This window comes from Chiloscyllium plagiosum, chromosome 18, assembly GCF_004010195.1.
Source record: "Chiloscyllium plagiosum isolate BGI_BamShark_2017 chromosome 18, ASM401019v2, whole genome shotgun sequence".
In the NCBI taxonomy this organism is placed as follows: Eukaryota; Metazoa; Chordata; class Chondrichthyes; order Orectolobiformes; family Hemiscylliidae; genus Chiloscyllium; species Chiloscyllium plagiosum.
In genome coordinates this window covers 13732229-13748786 of record NC_057727.1, presented here as the reverse complement: position 1 = coordinate 13748786, position 16558 = coordinate 13732229, and the positions used below count along the sequence as shown (strand labels likewise).

At 45.4% G+C, this 16558-nt stretch overlaps 1 protein-coding gene across 1 annotated transcript in view; it reads right to left on the bottom strand.

Moving 5' to 3' along the window:
* LOC122558861 (guanine nucleotide-binding protein G(t) subunit alpha-1) overlaps window positions 1–16558 on the bottom strand; it is a 66928-nt gene that overhangs the window by 8095 nt on the left and 42275 nt on the right. Inside the window, exons 2-7 of the mRNA XM_043707720.1 lie at window positions 15659–15701; window positions 13398–13539; window positions 12391–12548; window positions 7959–8087; window positions 4762–4891; window positions 3655–3808 (exon numbers count right to left, since the gene is read on the bottom strand). Coding sequence (XP_043563655.1) covers window positions 3655–3808; window positions 4762–4891; window positions 7959–8087; window positions 12391–12548; window positions 13398–13539; window positions 15659–15701 — 756 coding nt within the window. The remainder of the gene's footprint in view (window positions 1–3654; window positions 3809–4761; window positions 4892–7958; window positions 8088–12390; window positions 12549–13397; window positions 13540–15658; window positions 15702–16558) is intronic.

The window sequence follows — 16558 nt, the reverse complement described above, 5'->3', positions numbered from 1 at the left end:
GTTGAAGTGTTCCGAGGCGGAAGATGAGGCATTCTTCCTCCAGGCGTCTGGTGGTGAGGGAGCGGTGGTGAAGGAGTCCTCGGCTGAGTGGGAGGGGGAGTTGAAATGTTGGCCACAGGGCGGTGGGGTTGATTGGTGCGGGTGTCCCGGAGATGTTCCCTAAAGCACTCTGCTAGGAGGCGTCCAGTCTCCCCAATGTAGAGGATGCTGCATCGGGAGCAATGGATACAATAAATGGTATTGGTGGATGTGCAGGTAAAACTTTGATGGATGTGGAAGGCTCTTTTAGGGCCTTGGATGGAGGTGAGGGAGGAGGTGTGGGCGCAGATTTTACAGTTCCTGCGGTGGCAGGGGAAGGTGCCAGGACGGGAGGGTGGGTTGTTGGGGAGTCTGGACCTGACCAGGTAGTCACGGAGGGAACGGTCTTTGCGGAATGCGGAAAGGATTGGGGAGGGAAATATATCCCTGGTGGTGGGGTCTGTTTGGAGGTGGCGGAAATATCGGCGGATAATTTGGTTTATGCAAAGGTTGGTATGGTGGAAGGTGAGCACCAGGGGCGTTCTGTCCTTGTTACGGTTGGAGGGGTGGGGTCTGAGGGCGGACGTGCGGGATGTGGACGAGATGCGTTGGAGTGCATCTTCAACCACGTGGAAGGGAAATTGCAGTCTCTAAAGAAGGAGGCCATCTGGTGTGTTCTGTGGTGGAACTGGTCCTCCTGGGAGCAGATACGGCGGAGGCAGAGGGATTGGGAATAAGGGATGGCATTTTTGCAGGAGGTAGGGTGGGAAGAGGTATAATCCAGGTAGCTGTGGGAGTTGGTGGGTTTGTAAAAAATGTCGGTGTCAAGTCGGTCATCACTAATGGAGATGGAGAAGGACAGGAAGGGGAGGAGGTGTCAGAGATGGTCCAGGTAAATTTAAGGTTTGGGTGGAATGTGTTGTTGAAGTTGATGAATTGCTCAACCTCCTCGCGGGAGCACAGGGTGGTGCCAATGCAGTCATCAATGTAGCGGAGGAAGAGGTGGGGAGTGGTGCCGGTGTAATTATGGAAGATGAACTGTTATCCCCATACCTTCATTGTCACCAGGTCAAAATCCTGAAACTCCTTTCTTATGAGCATTGTGTGTGTAACTACATAGGGGCAGCACGGTGGCTCAGTGGTTAGCACTGCTCCCTCACAGTGCCAAGGACCCCGATTCAATTGTACCCTCGGTGTGTGGGTGGGGTTTATGCATTCTCCCAGTGTCTGCATGGGTTTCCTGCGGGTGCTCTGGTTTCCTCCCACAGTCCAAAAATATGCAGGTTAGACAGGTTGGCCCATAGTTTCCAGGGATGTGCAGGTTAGGTGGATTAGCCATGGGAAATGCAAGATTACAGGGATAGGGTAAGGTGGTGGGTCTGGATTGAATGCTCTTTGGAGGGTAGATGTGAACTTGATGGGCTGAATGGTCTGATTCCACACTGTAGGGATTCGATGAATTGTAGCAATTCGAACGGTGATAGGAATTGACAATAAATGCTGGCCTAGCCAGTGATGCTCATAGAGTCATAGAAGTCTACAGCACAGAACAAAGCCCTTTATCCCATCACATCTGTGCAAGTCAGAAACAATCACCCAAAGATTCTAAAACCCATTTTCCAGCACTTGGCCGAAATACTTTTTGGCTTTGGCATTGCAAGTGCACTTCTAAATACTTACTAAACCTAATACGAAATATCCCACAAATGAGTTAAGTAAAGGCCAATAAATATGATCATGAGTGAGTGTGTGTGTGTGAGTGTGAGAAAGCTGTGTGTGTTTGTATGAAGTCAGCTCAAGCACACCATTGTATTTCATAAATGACCTCAAACAATGCACAGTATTATTAGTGTTAAATTTGAATGCGAAGCGATTGTTGAGCAAGATGAGCAGAAATAGAGAGAAACTTAGAGAGATAGCTGTGAATGAACCAGGTTTCTTTTGTAACAATTTTGTTTCTGAAAAGATTGAGAATTGCTGTTAAATAACGATGAAGAACTTGCTGTGCTGCTGTGTATTCACACAACAAGATAAGTCTTGGTTTTGCTGACGTGCTGCTGTCTTGTTTGCTCTGAAATTGGCAAGACTGAAACTAGGATGGGTGGGTTAAGTACTTTGTTCCGGCTCTCAGAATCAAAGAGACAGCTGACTATAGGCCATTCGCATGTTGAGAACATCACAATTATTTCCTGCCTAAATTTGGTTAGACTGCAGTGAACTGTTCTGGTTTCCACAATTGTTAAAAGGGTGCAGATTAGCTGGAGAAGGTGCAAAGCAAAAATTCAATGGAATGACACCGGCCAGGAAGCTGTGGCATGTTTCTCTAGAAAAGGGAAGTGTGAGGAGCGATGTAATAAAAAGTCTACGAGGTTCAGAGGGTATTTCACAGGGGAATCTTAAACAAAGATGTTTCCACCTCTGTTGAGAGCAGAATAAGGGTCATAAATGTCAGAATTAATCCAAGGAGGAATTCTGGATAAACCAAGTAGTGAGAACCTGGAATATGCAACAACATGGAATTGTTCAATCCAGGAGCACAGAGGCATTCAAGAGGAGATTGGTGCAGACCCATTCCCCTAACCTATGTTTACCCCCAACTAATGCACCTAACACTATAGGCAATTTAGCATGGCCAATTCACCTGACCTGCACATCTTTGGAGTTTGGGAGGAAACCGGAGCATCCAGAGGGGACCCACGCAGACAATGGGAGAATGTGCAGACTCCACACAGACAGTCACCTGAGGCAGGAATTGAACCCAGGCCCCTAGCGCTGTGAGGCAGCAGTGCTAACCACTGAGGCACCATATCACCCCAACTCCTTTCCCAAATAGCTCCCATGGGATCTTGTATATCCACCAAGAGGGCCAATGGGGGTCAGCCAGGATCTCAATCGTCAGTCAGCACCTCCAATAGTGCTGGGCTCCCTTGATGTTGCACTTGGGTCAGCCTCAATTCTACACTCAAAAAAATCTCTCGTGTGGGACTTGATGCTGCTAGTTCAGTCGTAACTGTAGGCAGTAATTTTCCACAGAGCGGGGTTAACCATGATTAATGTTATGACAGTGTACAAACATCTGTATTTTGTAAACAGAATTGTGTAGTAATTCCAATCAAGTATGAACATCTTGACATTAACTGTTGTGTTAGATGCAATGGAGCAAACAGCTCAATGAAGACTGGATTTTATAGATATTTTTAATCAACATGAACAGATATATTGTAACTCACTTTGAGAGCAGGTGGGACTTGAACCCACACCTCCTAGCCCAGAGATAAGGCTGCTACCATTTCACCGTAAGAGCCCTCCACTGGGTTTTGTCAGTTTTTGTTTTTATTCATTCATGGGGTGTGGAAGTCACTGGCTGGGCCAGCATTTATTACCATCCCTAATTGCCCAGAGGGTGGTTAAGAGTCAATCATATTGCAATAGGTCTGGAATCTCATGTAGGCCAGACCAGGTAAGGATGGCAGTTTCCTTCCCTAAAGACATTAGTGAACCAGATGGGTTTGTGAGATGGAATGTTTCAAGCCAACAATGATCTGCGTGAGTAGTTGCTAAATTTCTTCCCCATCATGCCTCACTTCATGGGACCCTTTGGTAAATGTGATAAAATGCAGTTAATTGGGAGCTCACCATCATAGTCTGGGAAACAGATGCTCAGATGGGTCTTCTTGATCTTCTCCTGGAACACATCCTTCTTGTTGAGGAAAAGGACGATCGAAGTTGCGATGAAGTAACGATGATTACAGATACTGTTGAAGAGATGTAGACTCTCGTGCATCCGGTTCTGTAATTCAACAAGAGTCATTGATAAAGTCAGAGGGGAAGTGTGCTGAACTTGGCTACTTAAGGAGGAAATCTTGAAGAATGCATTTACAGTAGTCTAAAACTGCAGGGAGGGAGAAAATAAAACTGCCATTTTTGAGACTGCCATCGATAGTGCAGCATGGTGGCTCAGTGGTTAACACTGCTATCTCAGGGACCTGGGTTCGGTTCCACCCCCCGACGCTATCTGTGGGGAGTTTGCATGTTCTCCCTGTGTCTGCATGGGTTTCCTCTGGGTGCTCTGGTTTCCTCCTACAGTTCAAAGATTAGCAAGAGTGGCTGTGCTAAATTGCCCGTCGTGTGCAGGTTAGGTGGAGTGGCCATGGAAAATGCAGGGTTACAGGGATGGCGGGTCTGGGTGGGAAGATCTTCAGAGTGTCGGTGTACACTCAATGGGCTGAATGGCCTGCTTCCATGCTGTAGAGATTAAAGAATTGTTAGTTTGTGGATCACACACTGCTATGAGTAAGTGCAGTGGACACGGGTCATGATCTAATTGAATGCCACACCAGGTTTGAGAAGCAGAATGGCCTATTCCGGCTGCACTCAGTTTTAGAACTGGTAAGTTCCAACATACCTATAATGTTAAGGTTCCTTATTTATTTTCAATGTTTTGTATTTTCTTCTCAAGTTTTTATCGTCTTGCTGTCTGATGCTTTGGGTTTACTAGGTATTTCTTGTATCTGTTGAGTTTATGATATATAATTAGTGAATGGCTACTGATTATTAAATGGGGATGCTGACTTGGATAAAATGTATAGAAAGATCAATGTAATTATTGTGTGGCTTTAGCGCACAGACTTGTTTTCACGGCGATTGGGGGTGGTAGCTCAGGGTTTATCTGCCTTCATTAACCCCCCACAGTTCAGTTGCTTTAGGAGGTGATCTTGATGTTTAAGGTGTGAATCCACTTACCACTTCATCGTCCTCCACCAGCACCATGTCGTACGCACTGAGTGCAGCAATGAAGATGATACAGGTCACACCTTCGAAGCAGTGGATCCATTTCTTGCGTTCGGAGCGTTGTCCACCCACATCGAACATTCTGTGGGGAGGGAGAGGGAGAAAATCAAGGTCACCTGAGCCTCGCACTTACAGCCACACTTGGACCTCAGAACTTGAAAGGCACAAATCAATGAAGATTGTGTCTGGAACGTGACCTTTCTGGGTAAAACTGCAACTTGCATTTCTATTTATCTGCTTTTCCAGTTATTAAGGGGCAAAGAGAACAGTAAACCTTCAGTAGTTCAACAAGTACAGGTACCAAATATTGCTGAAATTCTAAGTGAAATGTTATGTAAAATGTGTAACATAGAGGCAGTTAAACTGGTTTATGCCAAACTTTGTTAATATAAACTTACTCCCTTCCTTTATGTTCCTACCAACAAATCTTTCAATTCCTATCTCCCTTAAGTTTTTATCTGTTTTTCCCTTAAATGCATCTATTCTTTTTGTCTCAATTATGCTTTGTGGCAGCAAGGTCCACTTTCTAACCATTCTCGAAGTGAAGAATGTTTTGATGTTTTTGAAAAGTGTTCAGATTTTTATTTTGCAAGGATTTGGTGATTTTCTTATTCCTCTAGAATGCAATAGCTCTCATTCATCCATAGTCAAACTCATTTGTCCTTTATACCCCGAATCTGCACATTTGTGAACATAGTCATGTATTTTGACACAGCTTTTCACGATATTAATTAGACGCCCCCATTTGGTGGTGTCCTGTCAGGTGAATCATTCCTCCGTGATCTGTCTACCTCTCAGTACTGTACATTCTGTAAAGCTTTAGCCTTTGACAAGGATCCACAAGGTAGACTAATTTTTGAGGTTTAATCGCATTGTCTTCAGGGGGAGCTTGCCATTTGGGTAGAAAATTGGCTTGATGGTAGACGACAGAGCATGGCAGGGGGAGGGTTGCTTCTCCGATTGGTGGCCTGTGACCAGCGGTGTTCCAAATGAATCGGTATTGGGTCCAAATGTTTGTCATTTACGTAAATGATTTGGATAGGACTATAGGGGGCGTGGTTAGGTAGGTATGCAGATGACACCAGAATTGATGGTATTGTGGACAGGTTATCTAAGATTACAAAGAAATCTCCATCTATTGGGTCAATGGGCTGAGGAGTGGCAGTTGGAGTTTGATTTGGGTAAATGTGAGATATTGTATTTTGGTAAAACCAATAAAGGCAGGGTTTATACAGTTAACAGTAGGGCCCTGGGTAGTGTTGTAGAACAGAGAAACCTTGGGGTTCAGGCACATAATTCTTAGAAATTCACGTCACAGGTAGACTGGGTGGTGAAGAAGGCATTTGGCACGCTTACATTCATTGCTCAGACCTTTGAGTATAAGAGTTTATAGGTCATGTTAAGATTGTACAGGACACTGGTGAGGCCTGTTCTAGAGTACTATGTCCAGTTCTCGTCATGCAATTATAGGAAGGATATTATTAAATTGGAAAGCATTCAGAAAAGGTTTACCAGGATGTTACCTGGGAATGGAGGTTTTGAGTTATACAAATAGGCTGGGGTTTCTTTCACTGGAGTGTAGCAGGTGACCTTATAGAGGGTTATAAAATTGTGAGGAATATAGGTAAGGTGAATAGCAAGGGTCGTTCTCCTAGAGTGGGGGAGTTCAAAACTAAGGGGCATACGTTTTAGGTGAGCGGAGAAAAATGTAAAAAGGAAATGAGGGGCAACCTTTTTACAGAGAGAGTGGTTCGTGTGTGGAATGAACAGGCAGAGGAAGTGGTGGATGCAGGTACAGTTACATTTAGATTAATACATGAATAAGAAAGGTTTGGAAGGACATGGACCAAACATAGGCAAGTGGGACTAGTTAGTTTGGGAACATGATTGGCGTGGACTAGTTGGACCTAAGGATCTGTTTCCGTGCTGTATGACTCTATGCCTCTAAGCGTGTTGGCTTTACATAAAGTTTACAAGTTGTCCTACCAGAGATTGAGTGCCCTGTAGGAACTGAGCAATTTTTTATTTTTAGTGTGTGCCCTTGTTAGCTGCCATGGATTCACACTCAGAGAGGAGTGGTGACATGGGAGGTGATGGCCTAGCGGTATTATTACTCGACTATTAATGCAGAAACACAGAATAATGTTCTGAGGACCTGGGTTTCAAATCCCGATGTGGCAGATGGTGGAATTTGAATTCAATTAAAAATATCTGGAATTAAGAATTGGTTTATTTGTCAATTGTTGGGAAAAAAACCCCCATCTGGTTCACTAATGTTCTTTAGGGAAGGAATTCTGCCATCTTTTCCTGCTCTGGCCTGCATGTGACTCCAGAGCCACAACAACGTGGTTGACTCTGAACTGCCTGCTGAAATGGCCTAGCAAGCCACTACCCACAGCAGGTGGACTGCAGCGATTCAAGAAGGCAGCTCACCACCACCTTCTCAAGGGCAAATGGGGATGGGCTATCAACGCTGGCCCAGCCAGCGACGCCCAAGTCCCACAAATGAATTTTAAAAAAAAACAGTTTTTAAACATTTGCCTTTGTGACAAGAAACTGACAGCATGAACCTGGCTAAAATAGCAATAAAACGCTGTAGATGTCGGAAATGTTAAATGAAAACAGAACATGCTGGAGAAACTCAGCAGGTCAGGCTGCATCTGTGCGAGTCCAATATGAATCTTCCTCAGAAGTGAAGGAGGCTTGAAAGCGGGAAGGATTTATGGTGTAAGGAAGGTGTAGGAGGAAGTGGGACAGGCCCCAGATAAAAAAATCCAAAGGGAGATTTAATAGTTGTAGAGGAGCGATATAGATGAAGAGTAGATGTTAATAGCTGAAAAGTAAGTTGCTCTGCTGGGAGCACACCCATACAAACAAGCTGCTCCAGTTTCAATGTCCAATAGGTGGAGCTGATTGACAAACAGTAGCTGTTAGCCCTTCATTCCTGATGAAGGGCTTTTGCTCGAAATGTCAATTTTCCTGTTCCTTGGATGCTGCCTGACCTTTGGTGCTTTTCCAGCATCACTCTAATCTTGACTCTGATCTCCAGCATCTGCAGTCCTCACTTTCGCCTAGTAGCTGTTAATGGTTGAACTTGCTACTTGGGCTATGTGCACAGATTATAAAATGTTAAGCAACTTAATCAGTACCTGAAGTTGAGATCTTTAAATCCAAATTGAGTCTCAATGATACCAGTGGTTTTCACTCTTGAACGCAGGACATCCTGCTCAGTGGGAAGGTAGCCTGGCTGGACAAGCCGGTCCAGGTCATTGAGGTAGCTGAGGCAATCAGACAGAATCAAAGTCAGCAACCAGAAATTCAGATTAATCATCAACAGTCAGTCAATCAGAAAAGAAAGGATAATGGACACAAAGGTAGGTGGAAGAAGAAATCAAAATGGAAGCCAGGACAAGGCGTCCTAGTAATTCCATTTGCTCTTTAATGAGGTTGGTCAGAAGCCCATTTTAAAAAAAAATCCTAAATGCCTCAGTCTTACTTCATGAGTGTTTGCTTGGCTCAGCATTCAAGCTCCCATGACAAAAGCTGTAGTTGTAAAACTGTGCATCTCTACCATGCTAACACTCCCTCTCAGTTCTGAGTGCTAACACTCCCCCTCAGTACTGAGTGCTAACACTCCCCCTCAGTACTGAGTGCTAACACTCCCCTCAGTACTGAGTGCTAACACTTTGCCTCAGTGAGGACTGTCCATTGGACTAGTTGACCAGGAGCTGTGTATTCGTTTGGTTGAAGATTGACGATTAGGGAGCCTCCTTAGCAACATGAGAAATAACATCTCAACAGATCATTTGGTCATTTACCACCATTGCTGTGAGTGACACGTCAGTCGGTGCAATTTGAATTGTTGTACTTGATGCAAACCACAGTCACTATCATTTAAATAAATATTTTAGGACATTGCGAGAATGTGGACGAGGCTTGTTGAAATACAATTTCTTACTTTTTCTCAATCAATCTAACCTATAGCAATAGTAATTCAGTTCTCAGTCAGAACCACCGACATCAAGCCAGTGTTCTTCTCTGACCACTGCCTCCTGCTGGCCGACTGTCACCAACAGGACGAGCAGCGGGCTGGTAAGGGAACGTGGAAACTGAACACTAAGCTGTTGACCCTGGGAAACATCGAGGGGCTCAAGAGGGACTACGCAGGTTGGAGAACCGTGAAACCCCTCTTTGAGTCTCCAGCGGACTGGTGGGAAACAGTAAAAGGGAACATCAAGAGGTTCTTCATCCTCAAAGGTGTTCAGGAGGCGAGAGAGAGGAGGGGAAAACTGTCCCAGCTCCAGGAAAGTATGCAGAACCTGCTCCTGCTGCAGACGTTGGAGGTCGATGTCATGGAGGACCTCCAGGAGGTGAAGGGCCAGCAAGCCTCGCTCTTTATCTTGGAGGCCTCCAAGATAGTCTTCCGGTCCAGGGTCTGCTCTGTGGAGCAGGACGAGACATGCTCACGTTTCTTCTTCCAGAAGGTGCACAAAGAGAGCTCCATGCTCAGCAGCCTGAAGGAAGAAGATCTCAGGCTGACATCATGAGGATCAGTAAATCCTTCTATGCCAGTCTGTATGACTCGAAGCCAACTGACAGCACGGCCTCCCAGTCATTCCTGTCCTCTATCACGGAGGTCTTCTTGCACTCCTCAGAGATACGATTGCCTACGTGCAGGACAGGAGGGTGGACACCTGCTTCATCAGCCTGGACCAGGAGAAAGCCTTTGACAGGATATCGCATACATATGTGAGGGATGTCCACTCCAAAATGGGCTTTGGGCAGGGAATCGGTAATTGGATCAGACTGCTCTACACCAACATTGTCAGTGCAGTCTCAATCAATGGGTGGGAATCAGATAGCTTCCCTGTAAGATCTGGAGTCAGGCAGGGCTGCCCTCTCTCTCCTGCCTTGTTTGTGTGCTGCATAGAGCCATTTGCTGAGTCCATCAGGAAGGATGTGAGCCTGAGAGGGGTGACTATTCCTGGCAGTGGGGGCCTGCAGATTAAGGCCTCCCTGTACATGGATGACGTCACCGTTTTCTGCTCGGATCCGCTGTCTGTGCACAGACTCATGTGCATCTGTGACCAGTTCGAGCTGGCTTCGGGGGCCAAGGTAAACCGAGGCAAGAGCGAGGCCATGCTCTTCAGGAAAAGGGCCGACCAATCCTCGATCCCCTTCACTGTCAGGACCAACCACCTGAAGGTGCTGGATATTTGGTTCTGGGAGGGGCTGAGGCGTGTGCCAAGACCTGGGAGGAGCGGATCAGGAAGATAAGACAGAAACTAGGCAGGTAGGAGTAACGGTCACTCTCCATTGCTGGGAAAAACCTGGTCATCAGGTGTGAGGCACTGTCAGTGTTAAATGTGGCACAGGTCTGGCCTATTCCCAGAATCTGTGCCGCCGCAGTCACCCGGGCCATCTTCCACTTCATGTGGAGATCAAAGATGCACCGGGTCCAAAGAGACACAATGTACAAAGACCTGTGCAATGGGGGGGAGAAAACACGCCCAATGCCACTCTCACCCTGATGGCCACCTTTGTGTGTGGCTGCATCAAGCTGTGCGTGGATCCCCGGTACGCAAACACCAAGTGTCACTACGTACTGAGGTTCTACCTGTCCCCGGTGTTGCGAAGGATGGGCCTGGCCTCGCTGCCGCGGAACGCTCCGAGTAGTTGGACCATTCCGTATCACCTGTCCTTCGTGGAGAAATTTATGAAGAAAAACATCTTTGACCACAAGTCCATCAGGAAGTGGTCAGCACATGGTGTCCTTGAGACCCTTCGGGAAAAGGAGAGTGCGGATCCTATCGAGTAGTTCCCTGAGCAGACTGTCAGAGTCATTTGGCAGAATGCCTCATCGCCAGAACTTTCCAATAAGCACCCAGACATGGCTTGGCTGGTGGTGAGAAGGGCTCTGCCTGTGAGATCCTTTATGCACGCCCCAGACTCTCTGTCGCACCGCACGCTGCCCTCGAAACGGCTGCGGAGGGGACAAGACTGTCACACACCTCCTTCTGGAATGTGCCTACGCAGAAGGAGTCTGGAGAGGAATGCAGTGGTGTTTGTCGAGGTGCGTCCTGGGCAGCTCCGTGACGCGGGACTCCGTGCTCTACGGCCTGTTCCCCGGGACGCACACTGAGACGAACATCAACTGCACCTGGAGGATCACCAACTCGGTGAAGGACACTCTCTGGGCGGTCCGAAACCTGTTGATCTTCCAGCTGAAGGAGTTGACCCTGACTGAGTGTTGCAGACTGGCACATTCCAAGGTCCAGGACTACGTGTTGAGGGACGCACTGAAGCTTGGGGCAGCTGCCGCCAAGGCGCGGTGGGGAAAGACCACCGTGCAACATCTGCCTGCCTAAAGAAGAACAGGGGGTGCAGTCATTTGGGCTCTGCTGACGCCTCAGCTAAAAATGTAATCGTACAGACCTGTAAATAGGAATGATTACTCTGTTTCGGTATGCAAACAAATGGAATGTTTACATATGTATGGCATGTCCAATTGTACAGATCATCAAAGTATTTTATGAATAAAGTATAGTTTTGAAATAAAAAAAATTCAGTGATAAGGAGAGGTGATGGCCTTGTGGTATTATCACTGGACTGTTGATCCAGATAATGTTCCGAGGATTTAGATTCAAATTCTGCCAGGGCACATTGGTGGAATTTGAATTAATTAAATATCTGCAGTTAAGAGGCAAATGATGACCATGAATCCATTGTCAATGATTAGAAAAAAAACCCCATCTGGTTCACTAATGCTCTTTAGGGAAGGAAACTGCCATCCTTACCCAGTCTGGCCTACATATGACTGCAGACCTGCAGCAATGTGGTTGACTCTTAACTGCCCTCTGGGCACTTAGGGATGGGCAATAAATGCTGTCTAGCCACTGACACCCTCATTCTGTGAGTGAGTGAATGAATGAAGGAAAAAAAAAAGTGGCTGAGAAATCCAGAGACCATGACTAATGCAGAGGATGGGAGTTCAGATCTCACCATGGCAACAGGGAAAAATAATGGTTAAATCTTGGATATTTTAATAAGGATTGTTAAAGCTCATCTGGTTACTGAATTGGATGAGGAGTCCTGATCATATTGAATGGCAGAGCAAGTTTAAAGGCCCTAATGAACTGCTCCAGCTCCTATTTTCTGTGTTTTTTGGACTTGAAATAATCAATGACTTATGGGAGAGATCCCCTGAATGAATGATGGAGGAAGGTGGGTTGCTCCTGTAGTATCACTTTGTTGCCAGTAGATGATGCCATTGCGCTGTAAAGGATAAGGCAAGCATTTTTACAGAGCCCAGCTGCAACCCCTGTTGGCAGAAGAGTGTCTAAGCAGGCTGAAAATTAACCGAGCCTTCACACAAAATCAACTTTGTGTGGTGTTCTGTCAGCAATCACAGAGGAGGCCTTTTGCCTGCGGCGATTCACAACTAACTCATCTGCGGTTTTGTATTTGGGGTGGCTTTGAGTCATGTTAAATTGCAAAACTAGCTGCATCTTCCTCTAGCCACTGTTTGGACTAACCCAGACCCTCTCAGGGAGCTGACAGAATACAGAAGGAGTCACTCACTAGCCAGCAGAGTCGTTGAGCTGGTACTCTGAGGCCCGCTCGAAGCAGGCCTGGATGCCAGAATCTTTCCACAGACGGCTGATAATTTCATACAGCTCTTTTGGCATCGTGCCTTCGTCGATGGTATCGGCTAGATGCATCAGTTTGCGAGAATCATCCTGAAGGAGAGTAAGAGTTATAGGAATTAGTTAAAGGTTTCTTCCACAAGATCAGTCCGTGACCACCAAAGGCAGGAAAGTAGAACCAACTAAAGAACTTGGGGGTGGGGGGGGGGGCATAGTTTAAAAGTAAGAGGGCACCCATTTAAAACACAGATGAGGAAACCTTTTTTCTCTTCCCTTCCCCCCTCGTCCATTGTGCTGTGTTGGAAGGGTGAAGAATCAATGGTCATCGATGGAAAGTGTGCAGCAAAAGGACTAAGAAGTTGTGATTTGGATCTGGAATGCTTTGTCTGACAATGTCATGAGACAGATTCATCATGGCCTTTAAAAGAGAACTAGATAATTATCTGAGGAGAAAATATTTGCAGGGTTGCAAGTCCCTGAGGGAGCTACTGAGTTACTCTTGTAGAGTGTTGACATGAGCATGATGGGTTGAATCAGCTGTTTCTCTGTTGTAGCTATTCAATGATTCTGATGCTGTTTGTAGTTTTCTGCACATTAGTCCTCCTAATAAATACCACAGAGCATTAGGTTCTTGTTGAGTCAGATGTCTTGAAATTTATGTACAACACTAATTATTTAAAAGGCTACACTATCACAGGCCTACACACACAATCTGGACTCAGTGCTTATTAATGTTACTGTACATCATACACATACATCTGATTGACTAAGATGTCAATTACACAATTACTAAAGGCAAACTTTCCACTGGAACATCGCATGCCTAATGTCATGTAACTGTCTTAAAGTACCCATGTGGTCTGGAATCGGTGATATTCTGTGATAGTGCTGGTCATCGTACAGCATGTGGTTTGGTGTAACTTGTTTTCTGGTTGCACTGACCTGCCTGGCACTGTCTCCATAGCCGATGTTCAGTGTGGTCATTGCCTTGACAATAGCCATCATAGATTGCAAGGTGTTACTGTAGATGATGCTGATGAACTCAAGACATTCCTCACGGGAGTAACCATCTTGATGAATAATTCTGTCAAACAACGAGCACACAACATCTTAAAATGCCCTTCTGTTTTGTGCATAATCCACTTAGGAATTATTGTGCATTCAATATGTCTTACTGCTTCACCAAGGCTTAACTGATTCAAATCAAAACAATATTCATCTGGATCGAAGTGTCAATGCCAAATTATTGCTATTAAAAACCCAAATAACTAATTCCTGTGTTTTATTTAATACATTCATGGCTTGCTCAGCCATCTCAGAGGACACTCACAAGTCAATGTCATTCCTGTGGGTCTGCAGTCACATTTAGCCCGGAAGAGGTAGGAATGGCAAATTTCCTCTCCTGATGGCTATTTGTGGGTTTTTATGACAGTCTGGTAGTTTTGTCATCACAGTGAATAAGTTTCAATCCTCTGGGTTACTGGACCAACAATATTGCCACTATACCACCATTTGCCTCACTGGAAGACTTTTGCTACAAGGAATACCTGTTCAGATTAAATCTGTGTTAATGTATACTCAGCATTTTTCATTCCAATAACCACATGTTAAATGGAATTAGTTTGATAAATGAAATTTTTATTTTGTAATATGGTACAGGCAAATTGATCTGTATGGACTCCTTCTGTGCTGAAACATTTTACATTAATGGAGAGCAATTGATTCCAACGCTCTATAGTGTATCTGAGAGAATCCAATAAAGAACAGAGGCAAAGGATTAACTTCAAGGAGACAAAGCCCTGCGAGCAATGCAGTGACGATATGTTACAGAACAGTTTACTTTTACATGAATATTGCGGTCCGGAGCTATGGATAACAATGGGGGACACTCAAACACTTTTCCCATCCATGCCTGGCCAGGAATCTTTCTATCTGCCTTCGGTACAAGTTGGCACAACTTGCAGGTTTGGCCATGATATGAATATACCTTCCTTGGCCATCAAACCCTATACTGGAACTCAAACCCAGAGCTTCAGTCTCAGAGGCAAGGGCACTACCCACTGCGCCACCGGACTTCCATGGGAGAAGTGTACATGCCTTCAAATAAGGAGGAGGGAACCACATTATTGACTAAAATCTCTTTCTACACAAGGTTTGTGAAGGAACGCCTCAATAATAAAGACATTTTAGGGCACTTGGCAGTGCCAACTAGAAGTCAGCCCCTTGCCCCTCCCCACCCAATAGCAGCGGCCATACCTCAGAATGGGCATAGCTACAGCCTTGTGATAGCAACCTCCTGAGGTAAGGGTTTCTTGTATACCCCATCCTGTTAGACGATTGAAGCCGCAGACAATACTGTGGAGGGGAATCCCTCCAAGTTATCAACCTGGCACTGTGCCCAGTATAAATTTCATTTCCATTAAAAGGACTTTGGAGGACCTATTAATCTTGAGGCAGCCTCTCTATCTCCTTCCTATGAGCAGCTCCCAGTTTGGCTGGGGCTCTCAAGGACGCTGGGAACTGCGTAAGCTACTGAATTCCTTAAGTTAGCTCTTCCATCCAATTCAATCAGAGCTGACCCGAGTGTGGCCTCAAATCCTTTCCTGTCCGTTCCCTTGACTCCCTTGTCAGTCAAAGATCTCTCCAACTCAGGCTGAAACAAATTCAGAGAATATGTTTCATTAAAATCACTTCCCATTCTTCTAAACTCCAATCGATACAGGCCCACCCTGCTCAACTTAATAAAATACGTTTCATTCTGGGAATCAGTTGATGAACCTCATACCCATCTCTGAGGGTTGGAGCACCTCCTGCAGGAATGCGCTTGCCATCTAAAGTTGGACAGTGAACATTCAAACCCACTCACATTGGCCCTCAGATACTGATGCAATGGTGATGCCCTGGTTCAATGAATCCCCGCAACATTCAAGTCGCAAAGACAGAGAGAGGAAGTCCAAAATGGAGGGAAGGTGACCAAGGTAACGAAACAGTGACATTTAATGCAAACTGTATATTTGAAGATCTGGCTAAATCTGAATTGGAAAGTCAAAGTGCTCAGTTTCTTCCTGTGCATTGCCCAGTGGCACCAGCATTTGTATTGTGACTGACAATCGGGCACTGGGCACTGCCACACTAAGTGTAGCCTTCAGGCCACTACCAATTTAAGAATCAAATTCTTTCAAAAGGAATAGAAGGTGACTTACTTCATCTGCTTGACAATGGTGCTCTTGCCAGATTCTCCAGCACCTGGAAGGGAGGAGGTGTGATTAGCAAGGAAATAAAGAGCTTTTTCTCATGACAATGAAATAGTGATAGAATTAATTAAAGATACATAAGCCTGTGGTAGACTAGATGTAAGATTCTTAATGATTATGCACCCATAAAGCAATTGATTAAATGTAGGCAATTGGAATCATCACATCATTACAGAATAACTAACCTATCAAGTCTCTATCAGCTTTCATTATATCCCTGCAGTGTGAAAGCAGGCCATTTGGCCCATGGAGTCACACTGACCCTTAAAAGAGCATACCACTCAATTCCCATCACCCTGAATTTCCCGTGACTAATGCACATATCCTGCACACTAAGGGCAATTTACCACGGCCAATCTACCCAACCTGCACACCTTGGGACCAAAGGAGGAAACCCAGGGATAATGTACAAACTCCACACAGACAGTCACCCGAGGGTGGAATTTAACCTTGACATTGTGAGGCAGCAATGCTAACCACCATTTCCTGATGAAGGGCTTTTGCCCGAAACATCGATTTTTCTGCTCCTTGGATGCTGCCTGACCTGCTGTGCTTTTCCAGCACCACTCTAATCTTGATTCTCCAAAGAAAAAAAAATAAACAGGAGACTTACACCTGTACACACACACCATGGGTGCTGAGGGAAAAATAAGCACTACCACAGTTAGGCGGTAGTGTGGGGGAAGGAAAAAAAGAAAAAAGAAAAAAATCTTGATTCTCCAGCAACTGCAGTCCTCACTTCTGTCCAGTGCTAACCCCAAAGCTACCATGCCATCCCTTCTGCTTAAGAGCAGTTTAGCTAGTCCCCTTCCATAAGCCTTTCCCCATATACTTGCAGCTTTTACCTAT